At 43.4% G+C, this 24374-nt stretch overlaps 1 protein-coding gene across 2 annotated transcripts in view; it reads left to right on the forward strand.

Moving 5' to 3' along the window:
- Nucleotides 1-24374, forward strand: part of NET1 (neuroepithelial cell transforming 1) — a 70588-nt gene that overhangs the window by 31196 nt on the left and 15018 nt on the right. For both annotated transcript variants that reach the window (XM_038415093.2, XM_038415109.2), the window contains exons 2-3: nt 8078-8144; nt 12277-12336. In XM_038415093.2, the coding sequence (XP_038271021.1) occupies nt 8078-8144; nt 12277-12336 (127 nt within the window). The remainder of the gene's footprint in view (nt 1-8077; nt 8145-12276; nt 12337-24374) is intronic.

Consider the following 24374-nt stretch of genomic DNA (forward strand, 5'->3'; position numbering starts at 1 on the left):
TGTCCTCACTGCCACTGGAAGCGAGCCTCCCAGCCTGGGTAGACAGACTCCCACACTAGCTTGGCTTCAGCTAGCGTGTTAAAAATAGCAGTGTGGATGTTGCGGTTCTGGGGGAGACTTGGGCCAGCCACCCAAGCTCAAATGCAGGGGGGTCATGTGGGGTTGAGAACCTGACCTGCCACCCAAACCACAACATACACACTGCTATTTTTAGTGTGCTAGCTCAAGCTGAGCTACTCCGTGTCTGTCGACCCAGGCTGGGAGGCTCGTTCCCAGCTGCAGTATAGATGTACCTTAAAAAGCTTTTCTGTTTGGGGATGTTATATTGGATTAGTTTGTTCACTCTAAATGCAGCAATTTAACTATATCAAACTGAAGTGCTTCCACCCTGCTTTGTTATGGTATTTTCCATGTTAAGCCTTGCATCCATGCACCTCTGCGCTGTTCAAATTAACAGTGCAGCAGTCTGGGCAGATATCCTATGGTGCAATGTGCTATGTACAACTCTGTGCTCTGATTTTTCTTGTCATGCATTGTAGGGTGCCTATCAAAAGCTACAGGAAATCTGGGGCTTGGGGTCAAACTAACAAACCCCCATGATTTTTCTCATGGCATCCCATAATTCAGCTATAGTTTGCCTCAGTGCCATTTTTGAACAGCCGTCTGGCAACATGGAGAATGCATTGCCAAGCATCATGATCGTGAACAGGATGACACATCTCTATTGACTGTTGCGTAGGCAGATGGATTTGGCTCTGTGGCTCCATAGGGCTTTGGATGTCTTATGCCGCAGCAATACAGCTGCAGGAGGAGGAGAAGCAGATAGATGAAATCAAGCAGTTACTTCTGCCGGGCGTTTATCTGAAGCAGCTTTACTCAGTGGATTGCCCTTTGGGCTCAGTGGACTAGCACTGGCAGGTGGGACAGGATAGTGATGCAGAACTGGGATGACCAGCAGAGATGGCAGAGCTACAGAATGACAGTTAAAAGCCACTTTCCTAGAAATCTGCAGAGTTCACCTTTGAGCAGCAGCAATAGAACACATGAGAATTCTCCTCAGCATGCAGAAGCATGTAGCTGTCACTGTCTGGAAGCTTGCCACACCCCATTGTTACCAGTCTGTAGCTAACCAGCTGGGTGTTGCTAGATCAACCACTGGGGCTGTTGTCATGAATGTTTGTAAGGCTATGAGAAGGGTGGTGCTGTGCCATGTCATAAAGCTTAACAGTGCACAGGAGGTTATTGATGGCTTTGCACAGATGAGCTTCCCACACTGTATGGAGCTATTGATTGGACACATGCCTATTCTTTGCCCCCTACATCAACCCAAAGACTTCATCAACAGGAAGGGGTATTTTTCCCAGGTACTGCAAGGCCTGGTTGATCACCACAGAAAGTTCATTGTTCGTGAGGTGGTCTGGAAAGGTCCAGGGTGCTAGGGTCTTTAATAACTCAAGCCTGTTTTCTGGAATGACCAAGGGAATTTTTGCACACCCCACCCCCTGCAGACCCTGTGGACATTAATGGATCAGTGGGAACAGGGGTTGGAGAGGCTTTCTGACCATTATGGATGGGTGCTGGGTGGAGGTGGTCTGTGATATAGATATATAGATACACATCACAGGCTACCTCCATCCAGAGAGAGAGATAGGAGGTCAGTCCCTTCTGGCCTTAAACTCTATGACAGCCAGAGAGGGTGCCTCTGAGAAATTCCCCAAGGGGTTGGGGAAACAGGGTCAGTGATGCATTTTTTCTCCTACTTCGAGGCCAGGGTGCAGATGTGGGTAATGAAGGTGGTATAATCAAGGCAATGACTGAAATGTTGTGCATTGATTTTACTAGGAGTTGATACTGTAGGGGAAGGGTTAAGCTGTACCTCCATGAAATTCTTCAGCAGAGTTGTACCAAAATATATAGTGTTAATAAATAACATGGGGAACAAATTACACTACTTTAAGATTTTTGTTTGTTTTTGTTTTTTGTTGTATTTTTTAAATTCAAGAACAATAGAACTATGACATGGCCAAGTGACGGAGTGCTCACAAATTCTGTAGGTGATGCGCTTCAATGTATTCTTCATCTCCAGAGTGGTTGGTTGTTGTGGGAAAGACCAGTAATGAGAGTGGTTAAAATGGTGGTCCCAGTATGATGCGTTTTTCTTAATTTGCAGGACAACACAAGGCTGGGGTGCAGTGCTTGAGCTTTGTAACAAAGATGCTTCATCACAGCTGTTTGCCTCTGCATCATGTCTCTTTCCAGGGCCATGTGCTCCATTTCAGTCCTTTGTGAATGCTGTAGGAAACCATCACTCCACACGTCTGTCTTTGTGGCCCTCTGTTGGGATGCTGTCACTAGTTCCTCTAAAATATCCTCTCTTGTCTTCCCCAACAATCCAGCAATGTTCAGTTTAGTATTCATCTGTTTCCCATGCAGTAACTCTGCGGGTGATCTTTGCGTTGTGGCATGTCATGTAGCCTGGTATGCTTGCAAGAAATCAGTAGTGAAGGTTATCCACAATTGCCCTTCCAGTTTAGCCGTTTGCAAACTCTATTTCAAACTTCTGTTAAACCATTTGATTTCCTCATTGGCTTGAGGGTAGTATAGGGATGACCTTCTGTGTAAAATGTTCCTCTCTGCTAGAAAAGTTTCAAACTCCAGGGAAGTAAATTGACTACCATTATCTGAAATCAGTTCTTTGGGGTTACCTTCCCTGCTAAAAATTGAAGAGAGGACCTTAATTACTGTCGCAGAAGAGATTTGCGATGCAAATGCTACCTCAGGCCATTTACTGAAATAGTCTATTAAAGTGATGGCATAACGGCAGTCACTTTGAGCAGTATCAAAGGGTCCTACAATGTCAATCCCCACTTTTTCCCATGCAGATTCAGGAAGAGGAACAGGCTGTAATGGAGGGGTACATGTCACTGCTGTCTTATCATGCATTTGTCAAGTGACACAGGATTTTATGAGTGCTTCAGTTTGAGAGTCCATCCCTGGCCACTTATACAGATCCCGTAGTCATTGATTGGTTCTGACAATTCGTTGATGAGTATTGTGTGCCAGGTATATGAGTTTTGACTGTAATTCTTCTGGCACAAGTAGCTGGTGTGTACCTCGTAGCACACAACCATCAAGCAAAGAAAGTTCATCCCAAACTCTAAAATAAGGCAGCAAAACTGGTCAAGGTTTTTAGGGTTACTGGGCCATCTCTTTGTCAGAAATTCCCATAGTTTTTGTTGAATTGGACACACTGAACAAGCAGCTTGAAATTGTTCTTTTGTAACTGCAGTAAGAGTGCTTGTAATAAGCGCAGCTACTACATCCTCATCCTCCGGTGGACCATCTGGTGAAGGCAAAAGCAGGCAAGAAAGGCAATCAGCTACCACTTTTTGGTTTCCAAGCTTATATTCCAGTTCATAATTGAAAGAAGTAGTCTTGCAGACCATCTAGCAATATGATATCCTGCTTTTCCCAGTCCTTTCATGGTGAGCAACATTGTCAAAGGGCTGTGGTCTGTGTGTAAGTTCTCCATTTTTCAGTAGCTCAGACACAAGCAAGTACATCTTTTTCGACTGTAGAATATTTCCTCTCAGCATTACTTAGTGTCCTTGAAGCAAATGCAACAATCCTCTCTGTGCTGTCCTCATGAAGTTGTGTGAGGACAGTCCCAAGTCCATAATCAGAAGCATCAGTAGTTACAATTGTGGGCAATGCAGGAGTGAATAGTGCAGTACTGGACTATGTACAATCAAGTCTGTCACCTAGCTTGTGCATCCATTGTCCACACTAAAGTTGAACTTCTCCGTAGTAATTCTCGTAGTGGTTCAATGACAGAAGCATAACTGGGAATGAATTTTCATGCCAGTAGGTAAGACCCAAGAAGGAACGTAAGGTTGACAAATCTGTTGGAGGAGGAGCATTTGAAATTGCCAGGATATGATCTGGATCAGGTTTTAGTCCAGCCTGCGAAATTGTATGCCTCAGAAAGGAGAGTTCAGTTTGTCTAAATTTGCATTTGGACCTATTAAGCTTGAGGCCTGCTTTGCTGATGCAGTTTAGTACAGACTGCAGGTTGTTATCATGCTCCTTAGAAGTATTTCCAAACACGATAATGTCATCCAGATAGCACTGAACTCCATGTTGATTCTTCAGAATCAATGACATCATTTTTTGGAAGGCACTTGGGGCAGATGCGAGACCGTATTGAACACGTTTAAAATGAAATAATCCCTCGTGTAATAAATGCTGTGAGGACTCTGCTATCTTCATGCAACATAACCTGGTAGTATGCGATCTGCAAATCAAGAGTAGAAAACATGTTTGCTCCACGGAGTTCTGCAAATACTACTTCTATGTGAGGAAGAGGATGGCTGTCAATCACAATAGCTTTGTTTGGCTCCCTTAAGTCCACACAAAGGCGAATGCCTCCACCCTTCTTCTGCGTCACTACTATAGGTGAACCCATTCCGAGGAGTCAATCTCTTCAATAATGTCCTTTTGAACGAGTTTTCTAATTTCCTCTGAAACAGCTTCCCTGACTGAAAATGTACATTTGTTAGCAGAAAATGAAAATTTGTTAGTCTCTAAGGTGCCACAAGTACTCCTTTTCTTTTGACTGAAAATGGTAAGCACCGTAACTTCTGTCGTACAGGTATCACATTATTCCACATTTTAACTTTATGCAGAAACCCACAAGCACAGCTGAGTTTCTCCTCAACCTGGTGTTGGGTCCCAGCTGAAACTGGTGTGTGTACCGCAAGAGTGCTTTGCTGAGGAATATCAATTCGTCCATTAACTACCCTGAGATTTAAAGCAGCCAATAAATCTCTGCCAAGCATAGGAGTGCCTATGTGGACAATGTAGAACTCTGCAGTTACACAGCAATCCCCAAAAGTACTATTACTGACAGGCAGCCATGTACTGGAATATGTTTTTTCAAATAGCACACCCAGTTAAGTTTTGGGTTCAGTAAGAGGCACATCTTTAAAATAATGCAAATAGATGGAATCAGGTAGTATAGATACTGCTGAGCCAGTGTCCAACATTAGTTGAATAGAGTGTGATTTGTCTAAGAGTGTAGCAGAAACGTTTACAGTGCACTTTATTTGTTCTGGAATATGTGCACTAGTGATTTTGTCCATGCTCAGCACAGTAACATCTGGTATTGTAACTGCATGCACCTGTTGATTGAACTGGCTGCTGTGACATACTTTAGCAAAATGCCCAGTCTTTTTGCAATGATTGCACTGAGCTACTTTTGCCGGACATCCTGTTTAGCTTGCAAGGTGTTGTGGGGATCTGCAGCAAAAGCATGCGTTTACTGTATTTTGAATTTGCTGATGTAGTGGTTTTCCGTTAGTTTTCCTCTTGTAATCATTTGTCTTCAGCGATAGTGAATTTTTTTGCGGGAGTCACAGCCTGGACTGTGCCTCCTGTATCCATACTCATTATTTTGGCTTCAGCTGTAGCTGACTCAATCTGAGTAGCAATGGTTATTGCTTATTCTAGTGTAAGTTGTGGTTCTAGAAGTAAGCGTTCTCTTACATGAAGCATGGTTGTTTTCTCAATGAGCTGGTCTCTAATCATCTCATCTGCCATATTCACAAAGTCACAAGTTACAATCAGACTCCTCAGGGAAGCAATATACTGCATTATAGTCTCCCCTGTTTTCTGCTCACGCTGGCGAAATCTGAAGCAATTAGCTACTACATTCACTTTTGGCACAAAAAGTTCTTTCATGCAGTGAGTGCAGTCTCATATTTATCATCTGCAAGGGGAAAAGTGTAAAATATATGCTGCCCTTCTGCTCCAAGGCAGTGGATTAGCAGAGCATGCTTTCTTACTTCAGAAATCTCTGTAGCAGTGATTGCAAGCAGATAAGTCTCAAACATATGGATCCAGGCAGTAAAAGCAATTGGAGGCTCAACTTCCTCTGAACCCACCTGCACCCTTTCTGTAAAGCCCAGAAGATCCATCCTCGTCTCCAAAATGTTGTAGCAACCAGGCAAGGTACTAACAAACGTCAACAGGTCTTTATTTTTAAAGTGGAAAACTCTTTACCAAGCTGCTGTTGCACCCTCAGTAGCTCTCACTCCGCCTCCTCAACTTCCCCTCTTTCCTTCCTGTTTCCTGTCCTTTCACACTCCCAACAGCCAGTGCTCCCAGTTCTAATAATTACAAGCAGCATCTAAACACCACATGTAGATGCTAAGGGAAATCGGAATCTGAAATAGATTGGGTTAAACATTTCAGTCCAGTGAACTGGAATTTTCTGATGAAACTATATTTTGTCCAACATTTTCAAACTAGCGCTAGTCACAAGCTCACAAAGAAAATGCAGCCCAGTAAAATCTGCCCTATTAGCTGATTCAACAGGCTGTCAGAAAGAGGGAACAACCCATTGTTTAGTACTGGTAGTTTGAGATGCAGAAACTAAACTTTGGGCAAAAGTGCCTCTTAATACGATGTTCAGAATAAACTAAATGTTGCTGGAAATGTATGTTAAATCCACCGGGCAGTGAAACTTGGAACACAACTTGTTGGGTCAACGTAGTGCTATTACTGTAGAATGACTTAGATGGATACAGTGGTGATGTGGCTGTGTCGGTCCCAGGATATTTTTATTTAACCTTGTTCTGAATATGTTGCTTTTCGACAGTTTTGCTTTGTTGATGACGATGACTTATTGAAAGAGGAAACCTCAGTTCTCAGTTGCAAGTTTATGCAAAAGCTGATAGCCTCATTTTCAAGATGCAGAGGACCTGCAGCTTTCATTGATTTCAACTCCATTGACATTGGAAAATGAGACCAGATATTTTTACTTCTCTTTGTCAGGATTGGTGTGGGATGTTTAGTTTCCTAACTTGTATAGTTAGGAAAGTTATAATTTAGTATAGCTGATTGGTTCAATTTTGACCTGTTTAGTCATGGTGACTCATACTGTTTCATTGTGCTCCCCTCTCTATAGCCATCTGTTGTTTCTCATCTTTTACTCTGAGAATAACCTATTTGGGGTAGGAACTGTCTTTGTTCTGTTTTTTATACAGCACCTATCACAATGGGGACCTGGTCCTTGAGTAGGGTTCATGGTCACTATGATAATGTAAATAATAAATAGATGGCAAATGGGGGTGAGGTTGAGATTCAAGAGGTGCTCCTCTTTCCCCAGACAAAATTGTTCATAAGGAGTGGAGTATTCACCCAGTGTCTCTGTGGCCTGTATCCTTTAACCCAGAAACCCATCAGAAGAGAAGTCTGAGACCTTGAATACACTACAGGTTACTTCAGTATAATTTGTCGCTCGGGTGTGAATAATCCACACTCCTGAGCGATGTAAATTATACCAACCTAAGCATCATTATAGACAGAGCTATGTCGGCAGGAGAGACATAGTTACAGCTTCTCTTAGATCGTCTCCGTCAGAATCGCTACCACATGCACCTGTATCAGTGCAGCTGAGCCACAGTAAGTGCTGTAGTGTAGGTGTAGCCTGAGGCTCATGGTTTTCTTCATACAGGAGGTTTTAGGGGATTTGGCACCCGAGTCGGATTCTCAAAGTCCTGGCAGGGTCTTCTATGATTAAGTTAACAAGTAGCAGCGTTCTGATCTATCAGAAAACAGTCAAGGTTGTTCGGGCATCCTCTCAAATCTTAGCTTCTCTTCAGGTTACAGAGTTGTGCCTCTGAGGGAGAATTCAGAAGCACAAGACTGAATCTCAGGTGGTATCCTCCTGGTATTAGGGTTTTTTTTTAGCATGGTCTACTCCCTTCGGATGATTCTGTTCCAGGCCAGGTTCCATCCATTTGGAATGAGGTACTTCATGTTGGACTTTGGCTATTGTGAGCTGATTTACCTTGAGTTGAAAAAATCCACAGCAAATGTGTTTTGTCACAGAGGTTACAAGTATTTAGAGCTGATTTGGTACACCTGCTCAGATTTGACAGTGTTAGCATGGGATGTTGTTATACCACCAGATTTTAAAACAACTAAAAGGGAAAGGGGGAGTGAATTGTAGCTATTTTCTCAATTGCTGAAACAACCCATACTTTATTTACCTTTATACATTCTCAACTCACAGATATCCTCTGCGACGAGGCAGCTCTTTCACATTTCTAACTCCTGGGCCGCAGTGGGACTTCACTCTGGTGAGTAAAGCATGCACTATATTTGTATGTCAAAAGGTTGTTAACAATCAGAAATAATCTAAATAAATAAGGTTCCTTCTTCCTGGATAAGGAAGAAAGAAACATATTGTTCTCTTTCTGGTTAGGCAAATATGAACACTTCCTCACTGAGCCATTCTGAGACTCTTGAGTGGCTAGTGACTCGTACATAATAGAGTTGATCTGCCTTGTTGGCCTTAACTTGACTGTGTGCTTGTGGTTCTCTGAGTATCAAGATGGTACCTGCCGTTGTTTTTATTTAGGCTACAGCTTTTGCTCACTTAGCAGGGTAAATGTGACTGAGCTGGTACTCGAAACAGGATTTAGAATAGGACTGCAGAAGTAACGTTTTGTAATAGTGAAAAGTTGTAGCTTATTTATGGGTATAATAACTGAAGCACCCATAAGCCTTACTGTGATAATCCTTGTCCTATATTCTCCCTATTGCCATCTTTGGCTTGCCTTACATTGGTCACTCTTCAGGGCATGGACATTAAAGTGTCATGTATGTTTATGAAGTTGTGTGAATAATAATGCAGTGAAATAGGGGAAATAAAAAGCTGACTTTAAAAAACAAACAAACAACTTTCTAAGGTTTTATTTGATGGTTACAGATTAACTTAATATTCATTTTTGAATCACAATGGTTAGCCCTACAAATTGTATCCTCTCAAATGATCCTGCTCCAGCATCACAAATTGAAAGCATTTGAAGCAATGAACTTATTTATCTCTATTTACTATGTACATTTTTCTCTGCTTTTCATTTTGGCTGTTCGTATACTCATGTTTTATTCTCTAACTCTAAATTAGAGTTAGTGTTGCTAGATTTCATACCCCGCCAATGTAAACTGCAAAAAGCAAGGAGACTGGTATTGAATGAGTTAACTGTTTATCTAAACTCTGCCATCAGTTCCCACTATCAATCTCAATTACCTGTTCTTAATCTCAGTGCACCTAGCTTCTCCTTCATCCTGAAGAACCAGTGGGCACCCTAGAACTTCAGCTCTGCTCTAGAGGCAGCTTCTCTTTCTGGCAAGCTGCTTGTGACTTGCTAGGGGCAAGTTCTGGATGGACCTGAGGAAATACTTCAGACTGGGACTTTCCTCCACAGAATTATCAACTGTAAGGAGAGCTCACATGTATAGAGGACAGCCCAATTTTATTTAAAGGAGTTTGGATATGTGACAAAAACAGCTAAAAGAGGGCATGGATAATGGAGGATGAATGCCTGGGTCCTGTTGCCCACGAGTCCCCACCCTTGCTGCAGAGTCTAGGGCCACATCTACAGTTGGAAGGTGTTGCCAGTATAGTTATGCCAGCATACTTTATCAGCAAAGTACCTCTAATGTGGATGCAGCTATACCAGCAAAACTAATTTTGTCACTAGAGCTTATTCCAGCCAAGGCCCCTCCTTCCCCAAGTGAAATAAGCAATGCTGGTGTAATTGCATGTACACAAGGGTATTTTACTGGCATACCTATATATTGGTCACCACATGACACCTCATCGCACCCCTGAGTGACATAATTATGCCGATGAGTTTATATGTAGACCTGGCCTAGTTCTCTGGTTCAAATGGGCACAAAGCCCTCCTACCCCTCCTCCCCTACTTCCACGCCTGCATTCCTCCTCATTTCAACCTTCCAATTTCGTACACAATATAGGGCCCAGGTCTGTGGTAAATCCCATTGAAGTGTGTTGAACCTTGACATGATGAGACCTGCTCATTGGAAACCTTCACATGTTCCGTGTTTGGAACCATACTGACCATATTGTTTTTTAGAGAGGCAAGACGGGTGAGGTAAATATAAAAATGTTACCCGCACCCACCTTGTCTCTGTCATATCCTGGACCAACAGGGCTACAACACACTGCTAACGAACATTTGTCTGAAACAGGGTTTTTGATCTTTGGGAGTTTCGGTCCTGACGCACATTCCTCACCTGAAGTTCTATTGTTCTTCTAGGACTTCCAGTTGACAATAAGCAGCAGAAAGGATCTTTGTTCTTTAGGTATTTGCCAGCTATTTTTCATGCAAATGTTCCTAGTAATACAGAATGAGTGGGGGGAAAATGGATGATTAGAATTGTTTGCAGACTGAAAACGCTGCTTTTCTATGATGTATTACTGATCTTTACTTTCCATCCCTGAGGGTTATTTAATACAAGTATTAATGGCATTCTTTTGTGTCTGTTTATGCTGTTTTTGCTTACTTGTTTTGGAAAACTTTCCCCTCAAAGAGTTTCATTTAAAAATGCTCATGCTTTTTTTCAATACCTCTGTGGTAGCCTGAATAATACTTCCTGACTTTTTTACAGTCTAATACCTTTCATAGGAATATATTTTCCACATGACCTGAGTTTCTCAAGAGGGTTTACATATCATGTCTTTGATTGTGACTATTGCTAGCCAGACACATAATGTCATAAAACAGTATTTATCATGGTTTCCCTTCTGCTATGCTGGTTAAGCCTTCTGGTTTGAGCAGTTTGAACAGGTGGGCTTTTTGGAATCCGTTTCTGTCCTGGTGCCATGTAAGAATGATACAGCTGGCTCTGTAGTCAAATGTCTGAGTTTTGAATGAAACTACGTTGGGCAGGTGAACTGGGCAATGCAGTACTCATTACCCAATCTAGCCAGTTTAAAACAAAACTTTGGCTTTGCTTCAGAGCCCGGGGTTGGGTCCAGAGCTGTGTATTGAAGACATTAAATATACTTGACTTGCACAAAGGAGGGGAATCTTCAAAACCAAAAAGATGTTGTGTCTTAAAGTCTTGTATGGTTGCAAGTTCTACTCAAAAATCTATTTTGAACTTTTATTGAACTAACCTAAAACAATTCGTACCTGCACACATTTATCAATCCAGCCAAAAACCTTCGAATAATGGCATTGAGTTCCGTATAAGCCTCACAAATAAAATGCTATACATATATGTTATAAGAAGCTTTTCCTCATTCAGCAGTGGACCTCAGTCACCCTACTGAGAGTTTGTGTATTGGTCTTTTAGAACTAAATATCAGACAGAATAAAATGACTCAAAAGAAAGGAGTACTTGTGGCACCTTAGAGACTAACAATTTATTAGAGCATAAGCTTTCGTGAGCTACGCTACAGCTACAGCTCACGAAAGCTTATGCTCTAATAATTTGTTGTCTCTAAGGTGCCACAAGTACTCCTTTTCTTTTTGCGAATACAGACTAACACGGCTGCTACTCTGAAACCTAATAAAATGACTGAAAACCATGGAAATTCTAACTTCTGTTTGGTACTCTGGTTAGATTAAACTGCTGAGGAAGGAAAATACTAATGTGAGCGAATGGATTTCTGTGCTTTTGTAATTAATATTTAAACATAAATTTGTCTGACTAATATGTACTGGTAAGAAGTCTTATTGGGGTGGGAAGAGTTGCCCAGTGTAATGAAAACATTGTAAAATAAAATGTGAGATTCTTGGAATCCAGAAGGGGAACTAGAAGCTACCCTTATACCCCAAGTTCTACTCTCACCAACATTGCTGGGATTTTCAAGGCCGCCTCAGGCTCTTCTGAGAAGCCCATCCATGCAGGTTGGGGTACATCTTGGGAATAATGGTATCATCTAAGTCCCCTTCAGGGTTCTAGAACCCCAACTCCTATTGACTTTCAGTGGGAGCTGGCACCTAACTCCCTTAGGCTCCTTTGAAAATCCCAGCTTTGTTATTAACTGCTGAGCTTGGAAACCATAAAAGTATCTGATTTTAATAACTAACTGCCTGAATCCATTCAAAGTGCTAACTGCCACATGAATGCACTTCAGTCTCCATTGCTTTAGTTTTTCCTTGCTGTCTTTTGGTTCTGTCTTCACAGTTATAATTATGGGGAGTATAAAGGAACAAGCAAACTTACAAGTGTATGATTTGTGGATGCAGTAAAGTGACAAGTCGAAATGATTTTTGCCATTCCAAAATTACTCGTGAAATTATTTTCACCCACAGTTCTGCAGGTGCAGTAAGGAGGTCATCTTTACGGTTGGTTTCGAAATCAGGCCTTGTGTATTAGCATATATATATGGGGAGGCATGCTTTCTACAGTATAATCAAATGGTTAGATATGATTGGTTTCTTTTTATTACAGAAAAGGAAGCGCAGAGAGAAAGATGATGATGTTGTCAGTCTCTACAGCCTTGATTTTAAGGTAAGTCAAGCATTGTGGTGTTCACCGTATTGTTCTATCAGGTTCAATTGTCCTGCTATTGTAGTTTTATATAGCCCCCAGAAATTCCCCAATGTTTAATGTCTTATGAAAGAAACCCAAGGAAGCGTATGAACACATTCAAGTGATGGGCACTCGAGATGTAAAATAACAGTGGTAAAGATGGCACTTCAAATTCTGCTTTAATTTGTATTTCACTTAAGCACACTGTATTGCATTTCAGGCAAACTGGACTTTTTGTGTGTGCAACTCTTTCATATAGAAAACTTAATATTTTATAACGATGTGTTTAAGGTTAAAATGTGACTCAGGTAAATGTTCTGGGTGTTTAGAATCAGAAATCTGCTTCCAGGGAAACAATCCAAGCCAATTCTTTGAAAAGGGAAGATTACTTGTAGTTTAGCTGTTCTGACAATCTGACTGTAAGCGAAATCTCAGAGTAGGGGGAGAAAGAGGGATGAAATATTCCTTCTGGGAAGTAGTAATTTTTGAGTTCATAGCTAATTAGTCTTTATGGCTTTTTAATCTTGATTTCTAGTTTTTTGGTGGGGGGTTGTTTGTCCAACCTACACTCACTTCTCTACAGCCTTTGTTGCCATGATTATTTTTGTGATTGTGCACTGTTTTATTAACTTCCTTACACTGTGGTTGGGTGTCAGTCACAGCTTTCTGCTTTCCATGAATGATTACTTCCATGCAGAAAAAGGCCTCTTCTACAGTGGATCCACTGCTCTGGACAAGCCTCTCCCTATATTTTCCTGGTATTTCAGTACATGTTCCTTCAAGTCAGGGCAAAAAAGAATATCAGATAGGGCTACTGTGTCACAATAACGATATCTACACATGGGGGGGGGGGGGTTCAGTACCAAATTGATGTCATTTTGTGGGCTTGTTTATGCTATGGGGACTACAGTGCCATAGTTATGCTGCACTAACGCCAAAGAGTAGATGCAGCCTACAGTGCTGGAAGGGTCTTTTCTGTCACTGTAGGTAATCCACCTCTCCAAGCATTGGTAGCTAGGTCAAAGGCGCATTCTTCCATCAACCTAGCCATGTCTACACCAGGCATTAGGTCGGTATAGCTACATCACTCAGGGGTGTTTTTCACACTCCTGAGCGACAAAACTATATCAACCTATGTTTTAAGTATAAGCCAGGCCTGTGACGACTCAGCTTTCCTAGGAGTGGTATGTTCAGTAAACGTGCCAGTAGAGGGAACTTTTCAAAAAAAAAAAGCCCTTCATTCTGCTGGGTTGGACAGAAATACCCACGAATTATGACTCACATCCACAGTGGTGGATCATGGGGGCGGGGGTAGGCCGGAATTGAAAATTATAGGTAATTTATTTGGCTTTTAATAGTTTTAACAGAGACTTCTGCAGGAAGGGAAAAGTCCCAAAACACAAAGAGTTAAAAGCTCATAGTGTGTCTTTTGTTTAACTTGACCTTTTGCCTTGTTATTTTTAAATGGTTAGGCTGTCTGTGACACTCTAATTTGATAGTTCTGGAGTCACACCTACAAAATACACTGACACCTTTTAAAACTTTATTTATAGCTCTGATACTAGTTACCGTACAGCGTGTCCATAAGTTGTGTGTATTTAATGTATGTACATGCCTTTTAACACAATTGGCAAGGTTTAGAAAATCCTTAAAGCCATCAAAGTCAAACTTTTAGGGCAGGAGTGACCCTGAGCTTGAGAAGGAGCCAGAATTTACCAATGTGCATTGCCAAAGAGCCACAATAACAAGTCAGCAGCCCCCCGTCAGCTCCCTCCATGTCCCCAGTGTCTCCCATCCACCAGCAGCACCGCTGATCAGCACCTAACCCTCCATCCCTGCGGCTCCCACCCGCCGTGATCAGCTGTTTTGTGGTGTGCAGGAGGCTCGGGGAGGGGGAGGGAGGGGCAAGGGCACAGCAGACTTGGGGGAAGGAGCGGGAGCCTTGGGGGAAGGAGTGGAATGGGGCCGGGACCTGGGGCAGAGCTGGGGGTTGAGCAGTGAGCAGCCTATAGCACATTGGAAAGTTGGTGCCTGTAGCTCCAGCCCCGGAGATGGCACCTACTCAAGGAGCCACATATTAACCTCTGAAGAGCCGCATGTGGCTCCAGAGCCGCATGTGGCTCCGGAGCCACAGGTTGGCCACCCCTGCTTTAGGGTAAAATTTCCAGCAACATTTAAGCAACTTAGGTTCCCAAGTGCCCAAGCAATTTTTGAAAATGGGACGTAGGGTTTGTCTACATGCCCTGCAGTTTGGAGTAGGGGTGTGTGAATAGCAGTGCGCACCAAAGTACTGCACTGTAACTCCCCTGTGTGGGTGCTGTGGGAGCAAACTAAAAGGCACCTAGTTTGCATTAACGTAGTCCTGTTTGAAGAGCATTACATTAATGCGAGCTAAGAACCTTCTAGTTTGCTCCCGCAGCATCCACATGGAGGAGTTATAGTGCAGCACTTTGGTATTTGCACCCCCATAAACCAAACCAAACCACAACAGGCTAGTGTAGACATAGCCTGAGACTCCTAAGTCACTGAAGTGCTTCTGAAAATTTTATCTTTAGTCTCACCAAATTTGTGAGCTGTTTTATCTAGATTTTGTATCTATTACAGTGAGTAGGTTAAACACACACACACACACACACACACACACACACACCACACAACACACACACACACACACACACACACACACACACACACACACACACACGGCCCCATAGAACCTAGGTTTGTCTGTATCCAGTGAGTAAATTGTAAGGCCAAATGGGACTATTAGGATCATCTATTCTGATCTTCTGCATAACACAAGCAATAGACTCCTATCCCATTTTACAGATGGGGCTCTGTGGGCAAGTCTCTCTGTGCCTAAGTCACACAGAAAGTCTGTAGTGGAGCAGAGAATTGAACCCAGGTTTCCCAAGTCCCAGGCTAGCACCCTAACCACCGGATCGTCCTCCCTTAAATTAATTAATATAAAGTGTATATAACTTTTAATGTGGAGGAGTAATGACCATATCTTGTACAGGCAGGGAATATTTAGCCTGAATTTAAAGATTTAGGTATGTCCCTTCATGTTGTTAAAACTACAGTTTTCTCATTCAGTGTTCTATGTGTCAGTAAATATCCAGTATTTTAAGTTAAATGGAGGAGCATTCAAAGCCCAAAATGGTGACAGACCCACATTGTTTTGGTTTGATTTTGTTTTTTTTCCACTCACTCCCCTGGAGTTTTCCCTCAGATTTTAAGATAAATTGAAAATAGGCCAAGTTTAAGCTGTTTACAAATGTTATACTTCTCCCACTTTTGGGGCACACCAGAAACCTTTTGGTGACCCTAGACTTCCCTAGACTCTTTAGTGGACGTAGCCACCGTAGATGGTGTGTTTTGTCATGCATTTTAACTGTTCCCATTACTTTTTCTGAAGTAAAACCTCAGCTTGTACAGCACGCTGCATTGTCCCTGTTCTATTCTGTAAAGGGTGGAATGATTCATTGAGAGAGCACCCAGGCTGTGGGTTCTGAAAGCATGTATTCTGATGTTTATTAGCAACCAGATTATGACCTTTCTTTTATCTGATAGGGAGTAGACCAAGATTGACGGTATATCTTGCCAGAAGCAACATGAAGCCATGCTGAGTAACATTCATGAATCAAGTCTTGCCGGGCCTACAGTTCATTAGTGAACATGGGTTGCTAATGTTTGGGAAAATAGAGTTCTCCTTAAGTGCTTGGGTATGTGAAGGTACAGCTTTGGAAAAGGGAATTGTGCAAAGGAGATACAACCCTTACCTTTATGGGACCATCTCATGTGAGTAAGTGTTACTCAGTATGAATAAGGGCAGAGCTTTGTCCACACTAGCTCTAGAGCTACATCAGTATTGTCAACAGAGGGAAATTATTGCCAAGAAATTCTAGTGTAGACAGTCGCGGTCTTTGAGGAAAACACAGTGGACAAGACCTGAATTTCGAATGTAGAAAACAAGCTGAAAAACAAAATCCCTTCTCAGGCCACGTTCTTCTTATTCTCCAGCACTTGGATTCTTTAAGTCATTAGTGGATGTTTTTGTAAAAGGTATGCTGTAGTTCAACCATAAATTAACTATTGGGCTTAATGCAGGAATTACTGGGTGAAATTCTATGGCCTATATTATGTAGCAGATCAGACTAAATGATCACAGTGATCCCTTCTGGCCTTAAAATTTACAAATCCACATGTCATAATGATGCACAAAAGGAGCATAAATCTGATTCTTTACCCCTCCCTCTGACTCTCCACCCCTGCCAACTGCTGATGTGTTTTAAAAGAGAACCATATCAACTTTTGTCAGGGGTGGTAATGTAAATTCATGCAACAACTTGCCCATTCATGAGTTGAAAAAATGTATTTGGAAATAAACATTAAAACTAGCATTTCTGAGATTGGCTAAGAGTCAGTACCACACCTCCCTATAACATTTGAGACACGAGCAGTACAGGAGCTTAATGCAATTGTGTAAACAAATTTCTCACTTATGGTAATACTTTGCTGTTGAGACAAATTTTATATTTCATAAATGTCACAGGCTTCTACAGTAAAGTTCTTCTAATGTTGCATCCATATTAGCAGGATGGAAACTGATTTATGACTTCATATCCTGGGAATAACATACATCTAGAGTCACAAATGTAAATATTGTGGTAACTGTCTTCCCACAGAGGTCTCAAATGCTAATTTTAATTAAAAATTGAAGGACAAAAAAAAGCCCATCTGTGCTAGTTCACTTCTGTTGTGTGGAATATTTGTAACTGTATTTGTATTAAATTCCTTTATATTATAAAGCCTTCTCATCATACAATAAACAGTATTTCAGACTGGCATGTAAACACTGGCATGTGACATACGACGCATGTCTTACGTCTGTTTCAGTAGACTGCTCTGAATTTTTGACAGAGAATAAAAATCTGCAGGGAGGTTAAACACAGAGAGACCAGTAAACAATCACGGTATAGATGATGGTTGGCGACTTTGTTCAAGTTACAAATATAAAGAAGCATGAGATTGCCTGAATGTTAACATGAGTTCATATTATTCAAGTACCTGCATGTTACGCATGACAGTATATATGAGACGTTAAAAATAGCTAATTAAAACCAGTATTTCTTCTGCGAGTGCTTGCTCATGTCCATGCAGCTGGGGTGTGTGGGTGGTGTGTGTGTGTGGGTTTACCATATGGCACCGGGCTGAAAGTTTTTCCCTCAGCAGTATTCTACAGGAGCGCTCCGGAGCCCCCTGTAGTGGTGCGCACATGCCGCAGTATATAGGGTGCACCAGTTCCCCCCCCAACCTTGGTTCCTCTTGCCGCCAGTGATGGTGCTGGAATGTGCGCTTCAGCTAGTGCTGTTGCTGCTCATTCGTACGAATAGTTATCTCTGTATTATAGTTTACAGTATAGTTTCTGTTAGTGTTTATAAACCCTTAGCTATAGTAGAGACTTCTGAGGTCCCAAATGGGATTGCCTTGGGATGGTGCGTGCTCTGGTCCCCAGGCTTTAAGCCCTGTGATCGCTGCAAGAGGCCCATACCCGTTAGTGATCCACACAGAAGTTGTCTGTGTTGCTTGGGCGAAGTACACATTAGTGAGAAGTGCAAAATTTGCAAGTCCTTCAAGCCAAGGACTAAGGAGGAGTGCGGTATTCGTTTGAGTGCTCCTTTTGGAGTCAGCCCTCACCCCAGCACCGGAACAACACTCCGACTTGGCACTGAATACCATGACCTGCAGCGCCCCACCGGGATGATCCACTAGCCGGCTCCGGTCCCTATCCGTGGCTCTGACCAAGAAGCCTAAGAAGGTGGGGCGAGGCCAGTCTCCAACTTCCCACAAAGGAAAGGATAAGACTGGCTGTGAGCAAGTTCCCAGGCTGGGCACCTCTTCACTCACATCGAGATCTCGGGCCCAAGCTCTGGTGGCGCGGTGTAGCCCAGCTTGCTCTCTGCTGGCCACCTCGGATAACGGCAGAGGCCTCCGTCAGTTCCAGGAGCCATCCATGCCACAGGTCCTTCAGGAGGCACAGGAGATCGTGTTCCTCCCAGTGCCACCCACACTGGCTCCTGCAGTTCCCCAGTCATGCTTCGGTCCTCACCTCAGCGGCACTTTCCCCACCAGCGCTTGCTCTCACATAGCCACCGCGCATCTGACCATGAAAGGCAGACGCAGCGCATCCCCATTCAGTCCCAGGACCTTGGGCACTGGCAGAGAGGCTCAAAGCACAGCTCGCCGGCCACCAGGCACAGACCTTTGAAGGCATGCACCACCCCCCCGGGCAGGAGTACCGGTCCCGGCACCCAGAATCTCCGAGACCATGGTACTACTCCAGGGACCCGTCGAGGGATTGACATTACCATTCCTTGGACCTTCACTGATCCCGAGGAGGGCATCACCATGTGCGGGTTCTTCCCGGCACCGGGCCCATTCCAACTCCCGGTCCTGCTCCTCATCCTGGTACCACTCGTCAAGTGTGAGACATAGATAGCTGGCTCCAAGCGGTTGTGGATCCGTCGAGTGTTACCGGTCCCTAAGACCCCACTCCAGATCGGACTCTGGGCGGAGTGACCGGCTGTGGTTGGGTCAGAGCCACCGTTCTGCTTTGTCCTAGTCACCTGGGAGCGACTGCTCAGGATCCAGCCCTGGTTCGGAGCAAGGTTCCTGACAGCGGGACAAGCTGCAGTACCGGCTACGTTGTCGGCACAGTGGCCTGCACTGTGGTATCCGTGGAACCCGTGGGGGTTCACCCAGCCCTCCCAGGCTGCCTGCTCCTTATCCGGAGCCTCGGAGAGAGCAGCTGCCTCTCTCCCCCGCGCTCTTCCGGTGCACGAAGCCTTTGGTGTGAGGACCCCACAGGTCCAAGAAGGAGCAGGGGAACAAGCCACTGGGCCACAGTGGTTGTGGAGGACCCTATAGCACTGGCATCCTCCTCAGACGAGGCTATAACGGAGTCCCCTCCCCATGTTCCTCTGGATGACGCTAAAGCACACCAGGAACTACTGAAGAGGGTCTCTGCCAACCTGGGTCTTCAGGCGGAGGAGCTAGAGGAGCCGTCAGACACTCTCTTCAATGTCCTCTGCTCCACAGCACTGGCCAGGGTGGCTCTGTCCCTTCATGATGGGGTCTCTAAGATCACTAATGCCCTGTGGCAACTCCCTCCTCCCTGCCACCCATCTCCAAGACGGCTGAGCGCAAGTACTTTGTGCCATCCAAAGGTATCTGAGTACCTGTACATCCACCCTGCTCCCAACTCCCTAGTGGTAGAAGTGGTTAACCACAGGGAGCGACAAGGTCAACCCAGGGCTGCCCCTAAGAGCACAGACTCCAAGAGACTAGACTTGTTTGGCGTAAGGTTTATTTGTTCTCTAGTCTCCAGTTGAGGGTAGCCAACCATCAAGCCCTCCTGGGACACTATGATTTTAACATGTGCCAAGCCATGGCTAAGTTTGAGGGCTCTCTTCCTGAGGCTTCTAGGAAGGAGTTCCAGGCTATTATGGAGGAGGGCACGCCTGCAGCCAGGGCGATGCTCCAAGCGGCATCGGATGCTGTGGACACTGTCGCCCGAACCATGGCCTCGGCCCTCACCATGCGCCAGGCATCCTGGCTTGCTCCTCTCTGGCTTGTCCATGGCGGCTCAGGAGTCGATGCAAGACCTTCCCTTTGATGGGCAAGCCCTATTTGCGGAACAGATGGACAATAAGCTCCATGGCCTAAAGGATTCCTGCAGAACCCTTAAAATGCTGGGCCTGTATGTTCCCGGCCCTGACTGCAAGTGGTTTAAACTGCAACAGCCTCAGGACCAGGGGAGCCACCCACACCAGGAGCCTCCACATAAGAAATCCAGAAGCTACAAGAGGCATCCTAGCCAACAGCCTTTGCAGGCCTCTCAGTTGAGCTCAACCTGCAATAAGCAGGCAGGCAAGTGCTCATTTTGAGGATACGCCTGAGGGCGACCTACCGGACTGTTCCCAGGATCCTTCCGCCCCCATTTTTGCCAACCGCCTTTCTCCTTTCTTACCTGCGTGGGCATCTATAACATCAGACCTCTACATCGGATAGGATGAAGGGCCTCCTGGTGTCCATGCAGTGGATTTCTAACTGAATCACCTCTTGCATTCGGACCTGCTACAAATTGGCAGGAGTCCCTCCATCGCCAATTGTCAGAGCCCACTCAACCAGAACGCAGGCATCTTCGGCAGCCTTCCTGGAACACTTCCCAATCCAGGACATCTGTCAAGCCGCAACATGGTCCTCAGTGCACACGTTCATGACCCACTATGCCATCATGCAGCAGGCCAGGGACAACACTGGGTTCGGCAGAGCTGTGTTGCAATCTACACGTCCATGGACTCCTACCCATCTCCGAGGGGTACTGCTTGGGAGTCACCTAAGTTGAATGGACATGAGCAAGCACTCATAGAGGAAAAGACAGTTACCTTTTCCGTAACTGGTGTTCTTCGAGATGTGTTGCTCATGTCCATTCCACAACCCGTCCTCCTTCCCCACTGTCGTAGTTTCTGGCAAGAAGGAACTGCAGGTGGGGGGAACCGGTGGCACCCTATATACCACAGCATGTGCGTGCCACTCCAGGGGGTGCCAGAGCCAGTCACCTATGGATACTGCTGAGGGAAAAACTTCTGGCACCAGTGCATGTGGCAAGCACACACACCTAAGTTGAATGGACATGAGCAACACATCTCAAAGAACACTAGTTATGGAAAAGGTAACTCTCTTTTTAGTTGGGTTTCAGCATCTAAGAAACCGAAATTAAGCTGAAAGTTATTTTTCGTTATTGTGGACTTTTACATTTTGAAAATGAATAAAATGTTTATTCTGCAAAAGGTTATCGATACTTCAGTTTTCCAGGAGACTTTTAAGCCAAACATGATTAAATGCCACAGGTTCTTTCTTTGAAGAAGTTGGATCCAGTTGTCAGTTAAATAACTGACCGTTTCACTGCTCCAAGAGCACAAAGGAACCTTTAAAAACTGAAAAATCTGGCCAGTAAATCCCCAGTCTTAGGGCATCCCTTTATTGCACCAGCTCTTCCCACCTCCTCTCACAGCCACTGGTGTAATGCATGGAACTGAGACTTGTGTTCTTTGACTCTTTCCAACTTCCTGAAAGGCCTTTTGGGGTTGCTGAATGTAAATTAAAACAGCCCTGATTTATGCTACACAGTCCTCTGACCAGACCCAGAACACAGGGATGTGTAAAGGTGGCATTAATAATAATAATAATAATAATAATAATTAATGCCTAGATTTTAATCTGTAGTTCTCAAAGTACACACAATCATTTTAATGTATTTAGCCTCACAGCACCCCTATGAGGCAAGAGAGTGCTGTTATCCCCCTTCTACAGAAATGCTCAGTGACTTGTCCAAGGTCACTCATGAAATTTGTGGCAGAGTAGGGACTTGAACCCTTATCTCTCAGGTCCTAGGCCAGTGTCTTAGCAATTGGACTATCCTTCCTCCTCTTCATATACTTAGAGTAGCTTGGCTGGAACTGATAATCAAGCCCACCAGGATTTATTTTAATCATATGGACTACTTAAAATGTTCTTTGGGGCATTTGAACACTTAAACTATAAAAAATGAAATCAAACGATTAGCAACATAAACTGGAATTATACAGCATATTTTCTTTTCTCAATGGTGTGTATAGATGATCATTTGTCAATCTTAAATTTACTTACCCAACATTCACCAAGTTCATGTAAGAACATAGGCCCATGGTAATGCTGTTTTTGCCATGTTACTGTACGTGTGTTTGTACTACTCAAATGATGAGTGCCTGGAGTTTGCCCAAGTGTTGCTGGTGATGAGAAATATCAAAACAGGTTTTTGTATATAGGAGGAATTCAGAAATCAGCTCATCCATTACAATGGCAACTGAAAGCTGCATGTTTCAGAATAGCAGCCGTGTTAGTCTGTATTTGCAAAAAGAAAAGGAGTACTTGTGGCACCTTGGAGACTAACAAATTGATTTGAGCATAAGCATGAGCTACAGTTCACTTCATTGGATGATGCATGTGGTTTACGTCGTGGTATTAAAATATCAGTGTTCCCTACAGAAGATCCTTAACAATGCACTGTTATAAATGAACCATATATGCTGAGAATGTTTCCCATTAATGTGCATCATATAAGAAGGCACACAATGTGTCATGATAGATTTTCCATATGTGTCACAGGAAGATCTTAACATTTCCGTAATGTAACTTGCACATAATACATCAGCCTTGAGTTGCATCACCCCAAATCAGACCTAGACACAAGGTGTCATGTAGAAAGGCATGCAATTGAACAGGAATCTTCCTGCAGATGAGTCATATGCTTCAGTAATATATGGCACCAGGTCCTTTCCCTGAGGCTCTGTAACAAGAAATGAAATTTAGCACTTGAATAACAATTTATGCAATACTTTCTAAAGTGCTTTCAAGATGCAGAATAATGTGTTCTAAGCTATTAATAATTTAAATACCAGATTCCACATAATGCTCACAAAACTACTTGGATAAAGGAGAAATTGGGGATTATGAGAAGCTTTAAAAGAGCAAATCTAACTGTATAACTGAACAAAGATGTCCACTTGCTGCCCAGGAGTCTGCTTCATTGGGAGTTTGGTTTTCTAAAAATGGCAAAGTGTCTGAATGCACTAAATGGAAACAAACTACTGAAAAATGACATTCCCATATAAAAGTTTTAGATTGCATCTGGGATTGTAAAAATCCTGTGGATCTGCCAGACCTACTCACTGCATCTCTCAAAAATCTGCTCTAGGAATTATTTGGGGGAAGTTCTGTGGCCTGTGCCATACAGATAAGACTAGATGATCACATCTTGGTCCCTTCTGGCTTTAGAATCTGTAATTTGTGACTCTTTAGTGAGCACAAGACTCCTTCAGTGGAGAATATCATCTATTCTGCTCTTGCATAAAAATGAAGCAGAGTGAAATAGACAAGGATCCTCTGTTGAGGGGAGATCTCTGTAGGGGAGTAACAAAGTAGAGAGTGATGGAGGGAGTAGAAGGGGTTTGCTGGTCTAGTGGTTGTGCTTCCAAGTTGGGAACTAAGCTTGAAGCATTGTTTCCTAGGCCAGCATGGGCTGGCAGAAAGCTCTACCATATAGCAACCACTGTCTAATCTGACTGAAAAATCCAAATGATAATGACCAGGGTTGTGCTGGGAACGGTTTGCTGGTATAGCTAATGCTGGCAAACCCTCCTAGTATAGATGCAGGATATACTGGCAAAAGGGTGATTTTGCTGATACAATTTATACCATTTCTCTAAGTGAAATAAGCTGTACTGGCAAAAAAAGCATTTTCCTGTTGGTATAACACACTAGGGCTTTTACCAGTATAGAAATGTTGCCAAAAATCACCTCTCATATTACTATACCAGCAAAAGCTTCTAGTGTAGACTTGGCCTATGAGGGTGTGGAAGAGTTCGAGGTGACTTCAAAGGGGAGAAAAAAAGCATCTGATCTTTCTTTGCTTCCTTTTGTTGTATATAGAAGTTCTGACCTTTTAAAGTCCCCCCCACACACACACTTTAAAAATATTAAATCTTCCTTGTTCTCATTTGATACTTGCCTTGGAGTAGCCAAGTGGACTAGGAGCCTTCCAAGCAGTGTGAAATTTTTCAGTGTTCTTATTCCAACTGATCGTTAGGCAGGTTGGTTCAATAGCTATTATGAAAAACCAAATGGAAAATAGAAGTTTTGAACAGTCTTAGTAAAAATCCCTGCTCTCAATTGCTCAGGTTTCACTTAGTTCTGTGATGTCAGAATCCCAGTGGTTTTCCAGTTGTCCATAGAATCTGCTGTGAAAATCAGTATCAGATCTGCATTTTTCAACTATTTTTGTAAAAAAAAAAAAAAAAAAATGCAGACCATGAAGGCAGAAAAAAAGGCCGAGTTTGACGGGAAAAAAGTCTTTCCAGCATTCATTATAAACATAAAAAATGCAACCCCTCTTCCATAGCTCCACAGAACTT

The sequence above is a fragment of the Dermochelys coriacea genome, chromosome 1, assembly GCF_009764565.3.
Source record: "Dermochelys coriacea isolate rDerCor1 chromosome 1, rDerCor1.pri.v4, whole genome shotgun sequence".
In the NCBI taxonomy this organism is placed as follows: Eukaryota; Metazoa; Chordata; order Testudines; family Dermochelyidae; genus Dermochelys; species Dermochelys coriacea.